This window comes from Panthera tigris, chromosome C2, assembly GCF_018350195.1.
Source record: "Panthera tigris isolate Pti1 chromosome C2, P.tigris_Pti1_mat1.1, whole genome shotgun sequence".
Classification (NCBI taxonomy): domain Eukaryota; kingdom Metazoa; phylum Chordata; class Mammalia; order Carnivora; family Felidae; genus Panthera; species Panthera tigris.
The window spans coordinates 146,141,126-146,162,661 of NC_056668.1; the positions used below are offsets into that span (position 1 = coordinate 146,141,126).

A 21,536-nucleotide genomic window follows, 5' to 3' on the forward strand; every position below is an offset into this window, starting at 1 on the left:
AAAAGTCAGAACCAACACTTTTATAACTGGTTTTAGAGAACTCTTCCAGTATTAGGGGTGGCATATTGGTTTTTAGTTTTACCCATGTAGACTAGATTTATTTCCAGTTAGCAGGTTACATTGGAACATACTTTTAAGCAAGAACGGGTGGGGAATAGGAACCATATTTACAGTCAAAGGAAATTTCTTCATCTAAAAGGAACTCCTTCCTATTTTAATTTTAAACAATATTAACTTTTTAAATACCAGGTATGCAAAAATACACATTCCAATTATTGCATCAGTGTCTGAACATCAACCTACGACTTGGGTGTCTTTCTTCTTTGATCTACATATTCTTGTGTGTACCTTCCCAGCAGGCCTATGGTTCTGCATTAAAAATATCAACGATGAAAGAGTATTTGGTAAGAGATTTTTAATCAATACTTTGATTTGGAACAATTGTTTCTTTTCTTTATTGAGATTATCACTTTAAAGTTTTATTTCTCTTTGCTGGGGCTATGCATATTCTAGATAAATTTCTTCTCTTATCTTGTGTAAGTGTTTAGCCAAGAAAAATTCTGTGAATTTGCATTATGTATATACTCATTAACTGTGTTAATTGAGAACTAGTATATAAATTTTTCATTCAGTTGATGATGTTTTCTGAGAGAGTAATGTTATTTATAGACCATGGCTGAGAATTGGAAGTTATAACTTTGTTGACAATATAGTCTTTATTTTCTATATTAGATCTGATTACATAGGAAGAAGTTTGCAGGGGCATCCATTGCTCGAATTTCAGTGTAAAAAGATGTAAAATTTCATCTTTAATAAACAGCCTCTTCACTGATAGATTTGTATATATTTCTAACTAAAAAAGACAGTAATACAAACTATTTTAATGACATTTGAAATATAAGTAGGGAAAATAAGCAGATACCAGAGACCTTTACAGGATTCAGTCATCGCAAGAAGTATATTGTGGCTGTTTTGCACATGTTAAAACGTGAAACTTTAAAAAGGTTTTTAACATGCACAGGGTCACACAAGCAAATAACTTGTAGTACCAGGACTTGAACCTGTACAAGTATGATACATGAACCATGAGTGACACTCAAGTTACTCTTCCAGAGTAAAGTCAGGAGAGAAAAATAGCACTTGTGCAAGTTATATAACGAAGGATGGTATTCCTTCTTGCCCTGTTTATATAGATCAGTGGACTCTGGATAAGGCCGTATTAATATCCCGTCATTAAGAAGGATTTAGCTTAAACATTTGCCCACCTCATTACTCAGCAATCCCAATCCCAGGTATATACATACCCAAGAGGAGTGAGTGCTATGGCCAACAAAGGACATGTTTAAGAATGTACATAGCAACTTTATCCATAGTAGCCCCTAATTAGAAACATTCCAAAGATTATCAGCAGTAGAATAGATTAATAAATTCTTACTTGTTTGTACAATGTAGTATAACACGCAATTAATCAAAGAATAGCATGGGTAGAGACACCTGATGGGCAGTTCAATCAGTTGAACAACCAACTCTTGATTTCGGCTCAGGTCATGATCCCAAGGTCATGGGATCCAGTCCCCCATTGGGCTTTGCGCTGGGCGTAGAGCCTGCTTAAGATTCATTCAGTTCATTCTCTCTCTCTCTTTTCCTCTCTTTCTCTCCCTCTCCCCCCTTCCATCCCCCCACCTTCGTGCGCACTCTCTTTCTCTCAAAACAAAAACAAAAGAATAGCGTGGGTAAATAAACAATACAGAAGAGAACTTTTTTTATATAATTTCATTTTTAAGAAGTTTTTAAGAATAAAATCTGAATTGATGTTTTAGAAGTCCAAATCCAAATAGTGATTACCCTTTTTGGGGTGGGGGGGAGGTGCGATAGCAGCTATGAAGTGGGAAGAGGCATGAGGGTTCCTTCTGAGGGAGATATATACAGGAGTCCTATATTTTGGTATTGGTGGTAATTACATAGATGTGTGGGTATGTAAAAATTCATTGAGCTATACATTTAAGGATATGGTATAATGAATCTATTTTTTAGTCAAAAAATTAGTTTCAAATGAGATACGAGTTCTTAAATCTCTTGACGGTAACTTTACAAGTTCCTCCTTTGGTTAATAAGTTATATTCTCATCCCATTCTTTTTTTTTTTTTTTGTGTGTGTGTGTGTGTGTGTGTGTGTGTGTGTGTGTGTGTGTGTGTGTGTGAGAGGCCAAAAATGAGAGGGGCAAAGAGATCCCATGAGGGGGAGAGAGAGAGAGAAAGAGAGAGAAGCAGAGCTCACCTGAAGCAGGGCTTGAGATCACAACAGGATCATGACCTGGGCTGAAGTCAGATGCTTAACCAACTGAGCCACCCAGGCCCCTCATCCTATTCTTACTTTAAAGCAGGCTGTATACCAGATACTTGTACTGGCTTTTCATTGACTATTTGCTTCTGTAAACTTATTGAGCCTAATAATATAATTCACCCAATATGTTTTCATCTGTCAGCTGTGGATTTCCTAATATGTGATGCTATTGACGAATAATGAATTGTCTTCTTTCCCATAATTAAATTTAAATCATGATACATTTGCCTAAAACTGTTGATATGTAATGTTTAGTCCATTTGATTTACAATTTCTAAATATGACTATTGAAACAGTCAGTATTAATCAGTTTAAAAAACAATTAGCTCTTTTATGAGATGTTTGTCTCTTTTTAACTTTGGCTTATTTTTAGCTTTGGTAGCATTAAATATTGAGTTGAGTTTCCTGTGAGCATCTTCTGAAGTGTCCTAAGAGAACTTGTCTTTGCAGTTGCTCTGTATGCAATCAGTGCTGTCTATTTTGCTGGAGTGATGGTGCGGCTGATGTTGACTTTGACTCCGGTCGTCTGTATGCTATCTGCAATTGCCTTCTCAAATGTTTTTGAGCACTATTTGGGGGATGACATGAAAAGGGAAAACCCACCTGTGGAAGACAGCAGTGATGAGGATGATAAAAGAAACCCAGGAAATTTGTATGATAAGGTGGGAATCTAAGTAAGGCCTTTAAAATTTTTAAGTATTTTATATTTTCTACCATGGTAAAAACTATACATATTAAGAAAAAGGATTTAGACAGCCTGTGACATTTCTAGTTGGTCTTGACTGTTTGCCTCAGAATTTGAATCCTGTTTGGTCTTTTAGCTTGAAGAATATATGATGCAATCACAGAAGGAATTCTCAGTTCTTATTGTCAGGTTTTCTCTAAAACTCCTCCACTTTTAAGAGGAAAAACCTTGTGCTCTATTTAGTTACATAAAATTTTGCATTTCTGAAACTATGTGCACAAGTGCTTCTCCTTCAGATCCTTATTCAGTGTAAACTTACAAATATTTGGTTGATTGAAAAGTAAAATAAAGGGAAGAAAGCCTCTAGTTTGTTAGCAACAAGCGGTTGGCCAATATGATGTAATTCACTTTTAACCTCTCACATAACAGCAGGAGTATATTTGGTTCAGAAATAGAAAAGACTTGTAAGAATTAGAGCACTTGCTTTGGATGACTGTTTTTGGTTTTTTTTTGTTTTTTATCCCAAGTTGTTACTTATTTTCACGAGGGTGGAGGGAAAGAACCTTTCATGAAAAAATACGGAATGCTTCAGGAATATGCGTGTCATTCGCACAGGAGTTATACTAATCTTCTCCGTGTTGTTCCAGTTTTAGTACATGTGCTGCCGAAGCAAGCACTTGGATGACATATTAAACTTGACTGTTTGAATATTAACTAGGTTTTTAAATACCAATAACCAGTGAAACTTCCTCGTGTAAATATTAACTTTAAAAGTCTTCTTTTCATTATTATAAGTCCAATTATAACTCATACAGATTTGTGTTAATAAAGCACATTCTTTTGTGGTGGTGGTTTTGTGTTTTTTTAACTAGCCTTGCAATTGAGAACGTATGAGTCTGTTCTTTCAGTTTTGGGTGGGATTTTTTGGTTGTTTTCAAAAATGTAATCTTCATAAGTCTGTTATTTTGGGGTTTTGGTAATTAGAAGATGGATTCTGATAATGCAGGCTTGTCTTATACTGAAGTCCTGTAGATCTGAATTGTAAGTGGACATTGTCATTTTCAGGGCAAGAAATTCACATTTTCTAAGAAAAGGTTGCCAGAATGAGGCCTTTTGGTTATCTCTTTTGTTTTGTTTTGTTTTGTTTTGTTTTGTTTTGTTTCGTTTCGTTTCGTTTCGTTTCATTTGTATTTAAGTAAAACAGAAGGGCACCTGGATTTGAAAGCTTCTTACTGGAGATATTTTGCCCTGTAATCAGCTCCAGGAATGGGTAGCCTTCTCATTCACATTTAACTTTAGAATTTACCTTGATAATTTTTAGAAAACCTTGCATCACCCACACAAGAATACCTGAGGATTGTACATTTTCGTTCTCAAAGAATTAAATTGGTTTAACATTCTCCCAACATTTTCCCTGTTTTAATGAAGCAAGGCAAATGATGAACTAATCTAACCAGTATTTTCTATCTTCAGGCAGGTAAAGTGAGGAAACATGTAACTGAACAAGAAAAAACTGAAGAGGGATTAGGTCCTAATATAAAAAGCATTGTCACCATGTTGATGCTGATGCTATTGATGATGTTTGCAGTCCACTGTACTTGGGTCACAAGCAATGCCTACTCCAGTCCCAGTGTGGTCCTTGCCTCTTATAATCATGATGGGTAAGAAAGTAACTTGGCTACAAAAGGATTTTACACCTACTCTTTTTTTTTTTTTTTCTGTCTCAAAAGATAGAATGATGTTTGTGAGGCTCTGCATTTGAATCTACCACGTTTTTCTTTCAAACCCCACCCCTGCCCCCCCTGCAGCCCCGTACACCCTTCCACCCCAGCTTCTGCTTCACTTGGGTACTTAGACTTACAGAGTACCAGGCCCCTACTAAACCAGAATCTGCTCTTTTTTTTTAAGATAGCCAGGTGATTTGTGTGCATATCTAGCTCTTCATGGCCATTTCCCGTCCTCTTGTTGAGGCTTTTAAAATATGAGATTGTTTAATGGTTCAGCGCCTCAAGATTTTAGATTACCCTCTTCGCATTTAAGATCTTATTTACAAGAATATTGTGATTCTTTTCAGCACGAGGAATATCTTAGATGATTTTAGAGAAGCTTATTTTTGGCTAAGGCAAAATACAGATGAACATGCCCGAGTGATGTCTTGGTGGGATTATGGCTATCAGATAGCTGGAATGGCTAATAGAACTACTTTGGTGGATAACAACACCTGGAATAACAGCCACATAGCACTGGTAAGAATTTGATAAAAGATCAAAAATTCCAAATCCTTAGCAGTCAGGCTTCACTTGTGATTAAGTAGAGAATGTGGGTAAAAGTATTCTTTCCTGAATTCTCAAAATAACTCTTCTCACATTTATTGAACAAAGCGAATTCCAGGTATGCTTATATATTTTGTTTTTAAGAATGGTATTTACTTGGGGTGCCTGGCTGCCTCAGTCTATAGAGCAAGCGACTCTTGATCTCAGGGTCATGAGGTCAAGCCCCATGCTGGGCATGGAGCCTACTTAAAAATTTTTTAAAAAATGAAAACGAAATGGTATTTATCTAAGTTTCATTCAGAATTGTAGGCTGAATTATTTGCAAGGATGTAAAGCCAAAGGTACTGCATTTTATGGGCATGTAAGTTATGTCCATTCAAATAGGTAATTTGCATAAATTAAGGTAATCCCCTCTCGGTTCTCTAAAGATTTTAAATAGATAATGGATGTTAACCAAATGAGTTCTATTTGTATTAGCATTGTAGCTAATCATTGGACATCCGGTAGACTGAGAAAGATATATTTGTACCAGCTAGATCTCTGGTCCTCCCTGGCCTCGCACTTCTGAGAAACTGTATTTCTATTAAGCTTGCCTGCTTTTATATTAAAATATTAATTTCATGAAACTTAACTATTAGAACATGTATTCAGATTTTGACATTCCTGCTGTAATTGGTTAAGTGAGGTGCTTATAAATCTTGGTAAATTTGTTGAATTCATAGCAGATCATTTCTTTAAAAAGAATTCCATGTAAATCAATGTACATTCCATCCAATGTACATTTTTATTTTTAAGTGTATTGTGGGACTAAATATATACATTCTCATTTTTTATTCTATAGGTAGGAAAAGCTATGTCTTCAAACGAAACAGCAGCCTACAAAATCATGAGGAGTCTGGATGTAGATTATGTTTTGGTTATTTTTGGAGGAGTTATTGGCTATTCTGGTGATGACATCAACAAGTTTCTCTGGATGGTTAGGATAGCTGAAGGGGAACATCCAAAAGACATTCGGGTAAGAAACTAGATCATTGCATATGTGTGAAAGACAGCTTCCAGTGTCCCAAGTAATTTTCTTATCATGCTAATTGTATAATATTTGTTTTTGTCATCTTATGCCCCAAATTCGTCCCTCACTCTTACTTTACTATTTATTAAAAATGTACTATGAGCATTTTTCCAGGTTTAAAACTTTTGAAATTCACCCCTGGTACTTCTATTCTCCCCTACAAAACAGTCCTTTCTTAAAACTCTTGCTTTTTACTCTGTCACAGCCTCTCACTTCTGCCCCTTTTTTCCACTTCCATTGCTTCCACTCTGATACTAACCCTTATGATTGTAAACCTGAAATAGGATGGTAACCTTGAAATTGCTGTCTTTGCCTTAATCTTGCTTCGTCTCCCTATCTAACATGACATTGATCATGTCACTTTCCAGCTTAAAAGCCTTCAGTAGATTAAGGGCCTTGAAATCAGAGAGACATGAGTTGCAACGAAAACCCTGCACTGTCAGCTTGGTGCTATAGACAGCTTATTTTTGGCCAGTCAGCATTACATGCTTGAAGCGCTAGGTCTCATTCTCGGTTCTGGTGTTATAATGCTGATTAAGGTAGCCTAAGATTATCACTGATGGGGAGACCGGGAATAGTTAATTTGTGGTGCCCTTAAGAAAATTTTGTGGTAACGTGGATGAAGCTCAGCCTAGTGGTTGGTATGAAATAATCTCTGTAATGAAGCAGTGGTATAAGATCCAAACTCCTTAGCTGGGAATGTAAACCCCTTAATACTTCAGTTTCCTGTGCTGGCCTCTTATCCCTCTGCCGACTTTTTTCCATCTCTCAATCTACTCTAGCCCATGAAATTTGCCTTGTGGTTTCTTTCTTTGACTTATGTTATACCTGTACTTATATACTCTTTCTTGAATACTTTCCCCACCACATTTGTGTCCACTTTCCAGAAGCCCTTCTCTGGTGCATCTGGGTATTTATTCATCATCAAATCACATGCAGCCTGTTCTTTTAGTAGATTTAAGCTGTATCTCCCTCTCAGTTGTGAGCTCATAGAGGATTGGCACCCATCATTGTGGTTTACATGATGAAGGGACAAAAGATGAGAGTAAGATTCACCAGTGACCCAGAATAAAAGAACCTTTTGGGAAAATGTATGTATGTGTGTCAAATGACAGGGACAAAGTAAAGTGTTCGATTTTCTGTTCAAATGTAAATGCTATGATGTTTTCCCTTCAATATGATTTTAAAACATTACTTCATTGTATTAATCTTAATTTTCCCGGTACATGATTTTCATATGTGGATTTGCTTTTTAACAGTGTTAAAATTGTGACATATGATAGCTCCAGTTTCCATGCTTTTTAAATTTAGTGTTTTTGAAATTTGAGAATAGTTAATACATTCACATTGTTCAAAAAATAAAATATAAAGAGATACACAGTAAAAACTTAACCCCTCCTCCAAGAAAAGCAAAAGTCCATGGTGATCACTTATTATTTTCTTGTGATTCTTATTCAAGCAGGTAAGCAGTACCAAAATACATATCTTGTTTTTGCTTTTTTCACTTCATAGTGTATCTTGGAGATCTTCCCATATTAGAATATGGAGAGCCTTCTCCATTCCTTTATTGCATATTTGCACAGTGTGCTTTGTTGTGTGTGCGCACCATGATTCCTTTAACCTTTTCCCTACTGGTGGACATTTAGGTTTTTTCCAGGTTATGTTAAATTTATAAATTAATCTTCTAATACCATGTTTTTTTCAGATGTAACTAAATACAGCTTTTTGAAGATATTTCAAAAGCTGCCTCTATAAGGGGAAATAAAGGGGGAAACTGGTAGCTTTGAATCTGTTATACTGAACTGACAGAAATTTAATTTCTTTCTTCTAGGAAAGTGACTATTTTACCCCACAAGGAGAATTCCGTGTAGACAAAGCAGGATCCCCCACGTTGTTGAATTGTCTTATGTATAAAATGTCGTACTACAGATTTGGAGAAATGCAGGTTGGTTATATCAGTTCTTACATAATCTTCTTCAAAGGAATAGTTTTAAAGTAGTCTTGTTTGTCTCTAGAAAACAGGATAATGAATGTTACAATTGTGCTGTGAAGAAAAATGTGCTTATCTATAGATTCCGTCTCCCCACCCCTTAAATTTAGATTTCTGAAACTATGAAAAGTTAGGGAGAGAATTTTTTAGAACAAAGATTTCTTTCCAACATATTAACACTAGGCTCAGATCCCACCTTTGCTTGCCATCTCACCTTTTGACCTCGTGCCTTTGGAAGATGTTGTTCTACAGAGAAGTCTTCTAGGTAGGAAACAGTGTGATCTTGAGTAGGTTACTTTGCTGCTGGGTGGGGAATAGCCTGAAATTAAAGAGTTTAGTTACATAGTCACTTCAGATACTAGTTCTATCCCTGTTCTGTTATCATAGCTAGTTGGGACTATCTGGGTGAGAGTTTCCTAGGATATTAGAATGATGTGGGTACAAAAGCTTAAGGGTCCATAAAATGAGTGAATGTGCAAAGAAACATGGTGGCAAAAAGAAAACACTGGACCTCCTGCCATAGTACCTCAGTTTCAGATTCTGCTCTGGCTGGACAAGTCACATTCCCTGGACTCATTTTTTTCCTCGTCTGTATAATGGGAGTTGGACTGATGACTTGATTTCTGAGGTCTTTTCTAGCTCTTAGATTGCATGACTGCAATGCCAAGTTACATCTTCATACTGAGATTTCAGTGAATACTGCCCAATTTCATATTGCTTTCTGATAAGCTGATGCTAGAAGGCAGAGGAAAAATTGCTTGTCGAACTTTATCCAAATACCAGGAGTCAAGATAATTATTAGAATTATTAGAATTATTCTATAGGTGGCTTTTGTTTTTCCATTCTCCTGGTTGTTTTTCTGTTTTTGAAGTACAGTTGGCAACACAGTGTTAACGTTCGTTTCAGGGGTACAACGTAGTGATTCCACAAGTTTAGTTGTTACACCCACCAGTGTAGCTGCCATCTGCATACAGGGCTATTACACAGCACCAGTGAGGATATTCTCTATATTCTGTAGGTGGCTTTGAGAAAATAGACAGTTTTACTACTGGATTTAGGGCTTTGTTTATGTTTTGATTTTTTTTTATTGAAGGCAACTGCTTGGTCTCTACACTCACATAAGAACGAACCACTTAAGTCATGATAACTGGCTCCTTTAGAAAATGGGTCAAAGATTAGTTTCTCTGGTCATTAAGGATAGCACTAAAGGACTTTTCTTTCGTTTTTGGGGGCTATCCTTTAAATTATTAGCAGTTTTAAGCCATGTTTCTACCATGTACTCGTTCTGATGCGTTCCATAGTCAAGAAGAGTAAGTGCTTAAGATAGGAGGATAACTTTTCTATCGTGTAGATCTGCAAGAACAAGTTATTCCCTTATTAGAGTTTGTTTTGTTTTAAAGTTGAATTTGCGCATGCTCTGTGTGAACATAAACTTAGTCTGAGAATTTCTTAAAATCTTCTCCCCTCCCCCCATTTTTTCCTCTTTTCATTCCTCATAAATCCTCCCGTGGTTTGGCTTTTCTAACTTCCTTTATAGTTCCCACTTTCTGGATGTAGTATCGCTGCTTACTTGTGCATTTATTTAACAAATAACACTGGGGAGATAAAGCCACCCTCTGAATAAGATAAAGTCCTCATGCAGCTTACATCCTGGTGGAGGATACAGGTAACTTTAAAAATAAATCAAACATTTTAGCAGTGAATGCTAGTAGAGTAAAAGATAAGGAAATAATGGAGGAGACTTCTCAGCCACCAATTTCAAGAAAATATTTCCCTGAATAGATGGTGTTGGGCTGAGACCAAATGATAGACAGGAATCAGCCTAGCGGAAGAGCTGAATGAAGAACTTGCAGGCTGAGAGAATCGACTCGTGCAAGGCCCTGAAACAAAAGAAGTTCATTCTGTGTGTTTCTCTGTAAACCTATAAAAAGGGCTTTGACGGATCTCATTTGGCTGTTTTGGGTTTTTTAATGCCCGCAGGCTGCTCATCTACTCTAAGGGTGCAGTGCAATTCTAATTCTGCTGTACTTAATTTCTCTCTTCCTGAGTTCTTCCTATCTAGTTAGCAACATATGAGAAATGTTACAAGATACTACTCTGATTCTGGTTTCCTAGTTTAAAGGGAGAGAGTTTCACTCATTAGAACATTTACATCTGAATGTTTTCTAATATGGTTAACATCCCATACTAATGTCACTTTTGCAGCTGGATTTTCGTACACCCCCAGGTTTTGATCGAACACGTAATGCTGAGATTGGAAACAAGGACATTAAATTCAAACATTTGGAGGAAGCCTTTACATCAGAACACTGGCTTGTGAGGATATATAAAGTGAAAGCACCTGATAACAGGGAGACACTAGACCACAAACCTCGAGTCACCAACATTTTCCCAAAACAGAAGTATTTGTCAAAGAAGGTGGGTGCCGAGGGAAGTCATTACTGAAAAACAATTACTAAAAATTCCTGGTAAAGTTTAATTTGCTAGATCTCTGTAGACTATGGCTTATCTACAAAGTAAGTATCAAGCTAGCCTTCTAAGGCCGTTCCTTTCAAACTGAGCACTTGAGATATCTCAAGCAGCAGCCTCTTTTGGATAGCATAGTGGTTATTAGTAAACTGAGGTGAGGTTTTCCAGAGGCATTCTGGCTTTTAGTTTGGGTGATTCCAGTTAGTAAGACTTATTTGAAAGTAAGATAGGTCTGTGGCCATCACTTTCTAAGCTTTTATGAAAGTAAAAATGCCAAATACCCAAGTACAGTTGCAATTGGTTTATCTTTTGGTCAAAGCTAATTTATATTGCATTTTCATGTTCCATTCTTCATACGTTGTTGTTCATTGACTAAAAACTAAGTTTGAATTGGTCAAGTGCTGAATTTTTGAAAAAATCATTTCTCTTAAGACAATTATTTTTAAATGTAATGATCATGGCAAAATTGTAGACCGGAATTATGATGATGAGACTATTATAGTCCCTTTGTAAGCAATATTTAGTAAGATATGAAGTATTTTATTGAAGGTCATTATTGCTCACTTAAGCCAAATAGATCTAATCTTAGCTCTAAAAGGCACTAAAAATGACTATTTACATAGGTAGCTCTCTATGGGAGATGGGAAATAATGAGCCGGTCAAGTAAAATATTAAGGTCGCATTTTAAGGGACTACGCTTATAATAGTAATGATTGGACCCATTTCAGTCGTAAGTCTTGAAAGATGCTTAGGTTCAGTTTACATTGTTCAGAATTTTTTTTAAATCATTAAAACAGTTGTCTTTCCCTTTGCATTACTTAAAATGTATTCAGAGTCGATTATTTCAGTGTGTGCTATGAAAGTGCTGAATATTAGCTGTATGATATATAAATAAGAGCTTTTTAAATTAGTACTTTCTGTCAGATATAGGTAACTATATCTAGACTGATATATTTAAATGTGGAGCTGACATGCAATGTGTTAGTCATACCACATTCACTCAACAGTCTTTTTGTACATCACATGACAAATGATCTGGATTTTTATAGTCATGTGGCAGGAGAAACTGGTGAGTCACATCAGTGCAGAAGTCAAAGCAAATGGTGCTCGTCTCAAGGCAGTTACTCCCGAGACCTCTAAGCCCAGTGAAGGCCTACCCTTTCTGAGAAACAAGGCCACTGAAATTGCTGTTTAGCTGATGATAGTGGGTTTTCTGAATCTGACCTTCCTTCTCTTCCCATCATTTCCCCCAAATCAGCAAATGAATGGATCAATAAAAATTGTCTGCCTTGTGTGCCCAAAACATACATTCTAGTAGCCAACAACATGGATTTTGAATTTTGGGTTGCCATGGCTTTATGTTCTGTTTTATACTGCGCTAGAGGAATATTTGCTTTCCTCTCTTAAGTCTCCAGCCTCTTCTAACCCAGTGCTTTAAATTACCTGTTTGAAAAAATTAGCACTTTTTTTCAGTATCAGTGGATATGTCAGAGTGGAGACCCATGTGTCTTCATGATTTATCTTCTAAATTTTTTGCAATAAGTTCTACCACCACATTTGTGTAACGATTTGTTTCTTACACCAGAAAACATCTGCTGAAAGTATTTTAGTGGGATCCTGAGGTGTTTAGAAAAACGTTATTTTTTAAAGATCTGTGAAACTCAAGGAGTGTTAGAGCTTTTTTTTCCCCTTGGTGTTTGGTTTTCACTTTTTAAATTATTTTTCCGCCTGAATTGGGAGGATGTGCCAAGTAATTCTATTTCTCTTTCATCTTTGTAGATGGGTACAATCACTCTCATTTTACACATACCAAAACTAAGTTAATTTGATTTCTGACACACAGCTAATTCTTGCAGGCTACACCAGAAGTAGCATTAACATTTCCTGATGCCTTAGTCTAGTGTTATATTCTGTCATGCCTGGAAATGTGAGTAATTCTTACAGCTAGGCATTTGGTGTGTTGAGAGGAGAGGGAGGGGCTCATTTACCTGGTGGTGAGGAATGTATGCTGTGCATTTGAGGAATGTTCTGGGTGGTGCTTTCATCTGAAAGCTAGGAACCTAGTCCAACTTATCTTGGATCTCTCTGCATCCTTAGCATAGAACTGTTATTAGTGTTCATCGATTGTTCAAGGAGGCAGCCAAGAGAAGAACTCTTAAGGGCTTATTAAGACAGTCTTTGTCACAGTGCTGTCAACCATGTGTGTATATATTATTCTGGGAGAAACCTGCACTAATACCACATGTTCTCTTTTCTTTTTTAGACTACGAAAAGGAAGCGTGGCTACATTAAAAATAAACTAGTTTTTAAGAAAGGCAAGAAACTATCTAAGAAGACTGTTTAAATGCACTGTTCGGGTTCCTAACTTGAAGCAGTTGTCCTTGTGAGAACCGGTCTTTGCCTTTAGCTCATGTCATGTTTCACAACAGAGGGTACAGAACCATCACTGGTCCAGATTAATGTACAAAATTTTCTGGCGATGCCTGATTTAAAAACTAAAATTGGCTTATTGAGAACAGCTATTTTCTATTTGTAATGTGAAGCAAGACAGAGCACTGCTGTAAATGTCTAACAGCAGGTTTTTTTTATTGGTACATATTATCCTTCAAATCTGAGAATTTGGACTAATTGCACCAAAGAACCCTCTAATTTGGTCCCTGGCACATGCATACTTGTCAATGTTTTTATTTTTTACGAGACCTACATTTTCTCTGAATTACCCAAATAGCAATATGTAAAATACAAATGACAAAATGTGATGTGATTCTCTTGAACCAGTAAACTAGTACAGGTCTGAGAAAGAGGTATTAGAAAAGTAATTATACTTCCTTGAGCTATATTTATTTTCATGTTTCTCCAGTGCAAAGAATGTTTCATCAAATGTACATTTTCTGTTGCTTACTATTTGCTCTAAGAAGCTGCTGTTTCAAAGATGGACCTCTGAGTAACTAATTGATGCAAATAGTTTTTTATGTTGACACATTATTGCTGCTGTTAGCAGTTGTTTTCACCAGGTACTTACAGAGCAGATCTCATGCATTGTTCATTCAAGGGCTAGATTTATATCCTTCGGAAGGCATGGCAACCGCACAGGAGGTTTCCTACCTGGATCGGGTTTGGTATCACTGAGATGAGCATTATGTTTACATGCAAAAGATTAAGGGGGAAAAAAACCCTTAAAGTGGACAGGTATCCAGAGTTCCTTTTCTGTGACTCTTCAAAATGACAAAGGATTTGTAAACTTTGCCTGTATTTCTCTTATTTTCTAATAGTTTCACCTTTCACAATGATTTTATCTTCTGCTCCATGTTTTTTTTTTTTTAATTCCTGAAGCGTTTGATGAAACACTCTTTAGTGCTATATGCATTTTCTTACTTTTATTAAAAATGTGACAATTGTCAAAAAATGCACTAAAGTATAAATGGAGATTGAATATGTTCATTTTCCAGCTTATAGGCAACTTTATATAGACTTGAAAATTTTCTCCAGTTGTTTAGTAAAAGTGAAAGAGAAAGGGTTTTTCCTGCCACAGGATATAACTTTTTTTTATATAAACAAGCATAACTTACCACTGCTTTTGGTGGAAAAGTGCAGAATAGTATGTACCTTTTATGAAGAAAAGTGTAATTTACAATATTCAGTGAGAATGTTACTGCTGATTTTCTTTTCCAAAGTGTAGAATATACTTTGATTTATAGAATTCATTTTTGACCCAGATGATGGTTCTTTTACAGACCAATAAAATGGCTGAACATTTTCACAAAGTGTAACTAAATCTGGATTTCTGATACCTTGTCATTTGGGGGATTTTATTTTACTTTGTTGCTTTAAAATTCAATGCAGAGAAGTTGTTGACTGTAGGGGAAATAAAGTTAATTCAAATTTTGTGTTAAGTGTTGTCTTTTACAAAAATTTTCTTTTTGAAAGGAGTTACGGAGTTCCGAACATATAATTCCTTCCTTGTTCACTTTTACAAAGGTTTCAGAGAATATGCGTACAGTAGTCCTCCCTCCTTGTTTGTGGTTTTGCTTTCCTCAGTTTGTGTCCCGAGGCCAACTGTGATCCAGAAGCAGATGATCCTCCTTATGATGCGTCTTCAGAAGGTCACTAGTAGCCTAACATGCCTCACAATACCTGCGTCATTCACCTCACTTCATCTCACGTAGGTATTTTATTCTCTCACATCAGCACAAGAAGGGTGAGTACGGTACAATAAGATGTTTTGAGAGGGGGAGAGAGAGAGAGAGACCACATTCACATAAATTTTTATTACGTAATTTATAATTTTATTGATAGTCGCTGTGCCTAATTTGTAAACGAAACTTCATTATAGGTATGTATGTGTAGGAGAAAATAATTCTGGAGGGTCGGGTACTGTCCGCATGGTTAGGCATCCACTGGGGGGTCTTGGAACGTATTCCCCCACAGATGGCGGGGGGAGGGCGTTGTAGAAAAAAAAGTCCTAGATTAGTTGGGTCTAGACCTACTATTTTATTTTTCCTTCTTTCTGCTTCAGAATTCAAATCAGATTTTGACTTTTTACGAGTGAAGGGGGGAACATACCTAGCCAAGTAGGAACTTCATCTCCATTTAAAGGAGTCTAGATCTTACTTACACAGTCTTCGTTGTAGAATTTTCTCAGTAAGAGCAAGAATGATGATCTTCTACCCGTCTCACTTTTAGGGAACACCATTTTGGCTCAGTGGTTCAGTAAAACACCATATTGTAACCCCATTTGTGGTTTTATTACAGCACTAAGTGAAATTATAGTAGTTTAAATACATTGGAATATTCGATAATTGGCTCAAAACAGTCTTTAGATCTCTGAATTCATGTGTGATCACTAACACCAGATATCACAGAGGGAGGTATTAAAGATCATAGCCTTGAAGTTTTAGGCCATAAAACAGTGTTTGTTCCACATTTTAGAATCGAACAAAGCTGAGTGCTTTTGGTTATAAATAAGGCAGTGGGGCAGCAAATCCAAAGATAAAAATTCAGTTTTCAGACATAACATTATTACCTACCCAAGTGTGCATTTGTAGTTTTACTTCATTTGAGTCCCTAAGCCATGAGCCAGAGGCCAGAGGACCAGAGAGTATAAAAGCATCTTCCAGAGCATTAGTGCTTTCTCATCTTACAGGACCATAAGATGAAAGATGCCTTTTTTTGTTTATTTGTGGCAAAAAAAAACTTAACTAAATTTACCATCTTACATCTGTACATTTTTAAATGTACAGTTCAGTACTTTGAGTACGTTGTTGTGCAACCACTCTCCAGAATTGTCTTCATCTTGCTGGAACTGCTGCTTCTTGATGTGGGTTTTGTCAGACATCCACCTTGCGGTGTGTAATCCTCAATTAAGGTAGGTGGAGTAGTGGATAAATGGAGAGCTCAACAGTAGCCTGCAATTGACATGGTAGGAAACGGAGACAGAGCGTCCCTAAAGAAATCGTCAAAGTTTCTTGTAAATTTTTTTGTAATGGTGAAATGTAACAGAGAAGAACACGAAACTGTATCCTTTAGTGAATTACCACAGAACAAGCAACTCTGTAACTACAACCCAGGTCAAGAGAACAGAACGATGCCAGAACTCCAGAGCAGAAGTTTCCTCATGCCCTTAGCCAGACACTGGCCTGTCCCACTTAGCCTCCAAAAGGTAAACACTCTCCTAGCTTTCACGGTAATTACTGATTTCTGGTTCTAATACTTAAGTATTTCTCAAACTGCACCTACAGTTTGAACAATGTAGATGGAATCATTTTTTTTTTTTTTATATATTCGTCTTTTCCTCAGTTGGTATGAAATTTATCCAGAATGTTGCATGCATGCAACTGCATTGCTTTCATTGACAAAATAGTATTGTGTGTGTGTGTCCGTTCCTTTACCTTCACACCACCTCACATCTTATTGGTGGGTATTTATGTTGTTTCCAATTTAAGGAGATTACAAAAAATGCTATAGGAATATCCTTTTACATCTTTCTTAGACCTTCCATACATACATATTTGGTGAGTATTTACCTAATGAAGTAGAATTGCTAAAGAGGATATGAAAATTCTTGTAATTCTTACATCCTAATCCGTCAGTCTTTTTAATTATCCCTTTCTGGTGGATGAATAACGGTTTCTCATTTTAATTTGCCTTTGTAGGAGGAGGTTGGCCATTTGGAAATCTTTTTATGTACGTTTTGGTTCTAGTCCATTTTTCTCTTGGTTTTTCTTCTAATGTAGTATTAGTAGTAGTTCTTTATATATCTTGTATATAGACCCTTCATTTGTGTTGCAGACCACCTAGGAATTCATTATTTTAACGTAGTCTTATTTTTCAGTCTTTTGGGTGCCTGTAGCTTTCTATGCCCTGTTTACAAAATCTTCTGAGATAGTCTCTTGTGTTCTTTTCCAGAAAGTTTGTTTTATATTTAGCTTTGTAGTCTGTCTGGAATTCATTTGTCACGTACAGTGTGGATTGTTTTGAGATGCTTTTTGTTTTGCATACGTACACCTAGTTTTCTACCATTTATTGGGGGAAAACATCCTTTTCCTACACCTCTGCAGTACTCCTGTGCAGTAAGTCAGGTGTCCATTTGAGTCTGTTTCCGGACTCTACGTTATATTAGAGTTCTTAACCTTTCTTTGTTTGTTGTCTTAATGTAGCCTTAAGATCATTAAGATACACAGTAAAGCAAGTCCCCCTCCCTTCTCAACCTTGTTCTTTAATCTTCTCTTAGCTGTTTATGGCCTTTTGCTTTTTTATATAAATTTTGGAACCAGGTTGTTAAGTAACATCAAAAACAAAAAATAAATGAAGGAAGGGAGGGAGGGAGGGGAAGGGAAGGAAGGAAGGAAAGGAAAGAAAAAGAAACCTTGTCAGGCTTTTGATTGGGCATTGAAACTGTAGAATAATTTGGAGAAAATAGACACCTTTAAAATACTGCATTGTTCTATGAACATGGGCTATTTATTTAGGTCTGGGTCATCTTTAATTTCTGTTTTACATAAGTTTTAAATACAAGGCCTTGTATATTTTGTAAGTTTATTACAATGTATATTTTTGATGTCAGAAAACTTTTTCAGTTGTCAGCATATAAAAAATTTGGTTTTTTATGTTGAAACTATACTCAACAACCTGTTAAATGTATTATTATAAATGTGCTGTCATAGTTGAGGAATAATGGCAGTTTTCTCTCTCCCTTTCTGGTGGTTACATATTTTCTTATTCTGCACTGGTTAGGATATCCAGTACAGTACTGCATAGAAAAGGTAACATTGGTGTCTTTCCCCCAGTCTCACATGGGAAGTTATTGATACTCCTCTCCACATGCTTGCTGAGTTTTTACCATGAATGAATTTTATCAAGTGGATTTTTTTTTCTTCATTTACTGTGATGATTCTGATTTTTCTCCTTTGTTCTTTTAATATAGTGAATTAGAGACTTTTTGCTCAGTGTTAAACTAGATTTACATGCTTGAAATAATGAACAGTGTTTGATGGAATTTGCTGGTAAAACCGTTTGGGCCTAGACTTTGCTTTGTGCAAAGGTTTTTAATTACGGATTTATTTTACGGACCTAGCAATATTTGGTGTTATACTTCCTTAAGTCCGTTTTGTCCAGTTGTGGTTCACAAGGAATTTGCCCATTTCATCTAAATTTTCAAATAGATTGGGGCGCTTGGGTGGCTCAGTCGGTTGAGCGTCTCGCTTCGGCTCAGGTCATGATCTCACAGTCTGTGAGTTCGAGCCCCGCGTCGGGCTCTGTGCTGACAGCTCAGAGCCTGGAGCCTGCTTCGGATTCTGTGTCCCCCTCTCTCTCTGCCCCTCCCCCACTCATGCTCTGTCTCAGAAATAAATAAACATTAAAAAAATTAAAAAAAAAAATTTCAAATAGATTAATGTAAAACTGTTGCTCATATCACTTTTTTTTTAATGTTCCTAACATTGATTTTCTTTTTTTGTCTTGTATCCTTAATGGGTGTCTGTCTCTTCTCTCCCTCATTACCTTGCTCATTTTCTTCAGCAGTTTTCAGTCAATTTTGTTAACTTTTTTTTTTCCCCCATTCAAAGAGACTGATTTATGGCTTTGCTGACATTTTCTACAGTATGTTTATTTCATTAATTTGTGTCATTTTTTTTTTCTCTTTCCTTGGACAGGAGGTGTTCTTTTAATGTGTTGATTTCTTTTCCTAATATAGAAATTTAATTCCTAATATAGGGATACATTTACTCCAAATATAGCTCAAGTTCCATTCTCACAAGTTTTGATTTGAACTGTCATTCAGTTTAATGTATAATTTCCGTTGCACTTTCTTTGAACAATGGGTTAGATATACATTTCTTGATGTTCAAATGTAATTTGCTATTATCCTTTTATTATCAGTTTCTACCTTAATTACATTGTAGTCAGATACTCTGACTTTAACCCTTTGAAAGTGGTTGAAATTTGCTCTGTAGTCCAACATATGGTCAACGTGTGTGTGTGTGTGTGTGTGTGTGTGTGTGTGTGTACATATATCTGAAACTTATTTGCTGAGGATGACGTGTTAAAATTGTAGGCTTTTGGGGTGCCTGGGTGGCTCAGTTGGCTAAGCGTCCGACTCCTTGGTTTCAGCTCAGGTCATGATCTCCCAGTCCATGGGTTCAAGCCCCACATTGAGCTCTGCCCCAACAGTGCAGATCCTGATTGGGATTCTGTCTCCCTCTCTCTCTGCCCCGCTCCCCCCCCCCCCCTTAAATAAGTGAAAACATTTTTTTAAATTGTAGGCTACTAACAGATTTGCCTAATAGTCATCGAACTGTCAATTTTTTGTTTTGAACCCATATTACTAGATGTTAAATACAACTGGAACTTTTACTGGTATATTGAACCTTCAGTTTTTTGCAAAGATCACATTTCCAGTAACACTTCTTGTTAAAAGCCTATTTTGTCTGATTAATAATAGTGTTGTATCAGCTTTCTTAAGATGTTTGCATCATGTGTCTTTTTCATCCTAATGTATCCTAGTTTGGATTGGCTGACCTTGTTGGTTTTCAGCAGCTACTTTTAAAGTTCTGTGGGGTGCTTGACTGGCCCAGTCAATTGAGCCTCTGACTTCACCTCAGGTCATGAGCTCACAGCTTGTGAGTTCGAGCCCCTCTGGCAGCTCAGAGCCTGGAGCCTGCTTCAGATTCTGTCTCCATCTCTCTCTGCCCCTCCCCCACTTATGTGCCGTCTCTCTCTCACAAAAATATTTAAGTTCTCAGTCACCTCTTTAAATATTGCTTCTCCTCCATTCTCTTTATTCACCTTCTGAGACTCAAACCCTCTTTATGTGGCTCACACTCTCCTCTTGCTTCTCCATTCTGTGTATTTTCTCCTTACATTCTCTCCTCACTTATGGCTATAATCTGATGCTAAACTCGTTCATTGATTTCATTTCACTTAATTTTTCAATTCTAGAATTTATCCCATCTGTTATATTTCTTTTTATGGTTTACAGCTGACCCATTGACATTTTCAAACTCCTGTAGTGCCATAGTTCTTTTCAGCTATCACTAATAAATCCACTGTCTATGAGCTCTGTGGGTCTTGTTTCTCTTGTGTATGGGATTTTTTCCCTGCCAGTTGTTCATGTGATCTTAATTTCCTAATGTGCAGGGGTTATGTGTTCTAGACATATGTAAGAAATCGTATGAGGAAGTTCAGGCATAGGAACTTTTCCTTTCTGTAGAGGATTTTGTTTCTTCTAGCTGCCTAGGAAACTAGCAAGCCAGAATCACCTTGATCCAATTTAAGGGATGATACACAAAGCTAGCCTGCTACCCCTGGGTAGGGCCAGCTCATTATTCCTAGACTGAAACTCTTCAAGGATTCCACCCATGCAGATTCAATATCCACATTTATCCTCCTAGTTCTACAAACTTACTGAAATTGCTGTTTGGTCTCCAAATTTCCAGGTGAAAATGCCCTAAATACCAAGATTCTCGCTCAGGATTTCCATCTTCTAGAGCTGATGATACCATCTTGGTTCTATGAAGTCTTAAAGTAGGTGTTATTTCTTGTCTAGTTTTTCTACTTGGCCTTACCCGGGGAATTGGCTCAAACTTCTAATCCACCACTGTGACAAGCAGAAATATTTTATTTACTTAGAAAATTAGGGAATTTTCTTGGAAAACTATTTTTAAATCTTAAGAAGAACCTGGAGGAATGTTGATTAGACTATCAAGTGTCTGCTTCTTTGAAATTGGCTTCAGTGAAAGCTGGAGATCAATTGGAACCAGAGTGACTATGATAACAGTGCATTCTCTTATAACCTCAGCACACTACCTTAATCATTCAAACAAGCTGGACAGATAAAACATCATCTGTTCTTTGACAGAATTAGATTAGCATGGGTCAGAGCTCAGGTCTGTATCCTACAGAAGGAAATGCATATTTTTAAGATGTTCTTATGGCCCTATTGACAAAATAACTACACTAGCAAACATTGTAGAAGGCAAGCCTACCTTCCATTTCTTATCTTTCAGCTAGATAGAATTAACTTTTAGGTCTGTCATCTGTTACATTTTGCATATGACCTGAGGTAGGAGTTCTTTTTTTTATTCACTTGAGTCTACACCATTTGTTTTACAAAAGACTTATTTCTCCCAGTTATTTGGCACTTTTGTAGAAAACTGACCAAAAATGTGTCAGTCTACTTCTGAATTCTTTATTCTGTCCTGTTGATTTGTG

General features: G+C 36.6%; 1 protein-coding gene and 1 non-coding gene across 4 annotated transcripts in view; one reads left to right on the forward strand and one right to left on the reverse strand.

The window, feature by feature from the left end:
• STT3B (STT3 oligosaccharyltransferase complex catalytic subunit B) overlaps positions 1 to 14,722 on the forward strand; it is a 105,851-nt gene extending 91,129 nt beyond the window's left edge. For all 3 annotated transcript variants that reach the window (XM_042956939.1, XM_042956941.1, XM_042956940.1), the window contains exons 9-16: positions 250 to 404; positions 2,794 to 3,005; positions 4,502 to 4,689; positions 5,103 to 5,274; positions 6,143 to 6,316; positions 8,202 to 8,315; positions 10,566 to 10,778; positions 13,093 to 14,722. In XM_042956939.1, coding sequence (XP_042812873.1) covers positions 250 to 404; positions 2,794 to 3,005; positions 4,502 to 4,689; positions 5,103 to 5,274; positions 6,143 to 6,316; positions 8,202 to 8,315; positions 10,566 to 10,778; positions 13,093 to 13,173 — 1,309 coding nt within the window. In that variant the 3' untranslated portion in view covers positions 13,174 to 14,722. The remainder of the gene's footprint in view (positions 1 to 249; positions 405 to 2,793; positions 3,006 to 4,501; positions 4,690 to 5,102; positions 5,275 to 6,142; positions 6,317 to 8,201; positions 8,316 to 10,565; positions 10,779 to 13,092) is intronic.
• On the reverse strand, positions 3,601 to 3,705 carry LOC122230815. Its single transcript, XR_006207900.1, has one exon. It is a non-coding gene; the product is annotated as a U6 spliceosomal RNA (small nuclear RNA).
• Positions 14,723 to 21,536: the final 6,814 nt, after the last annotated feature.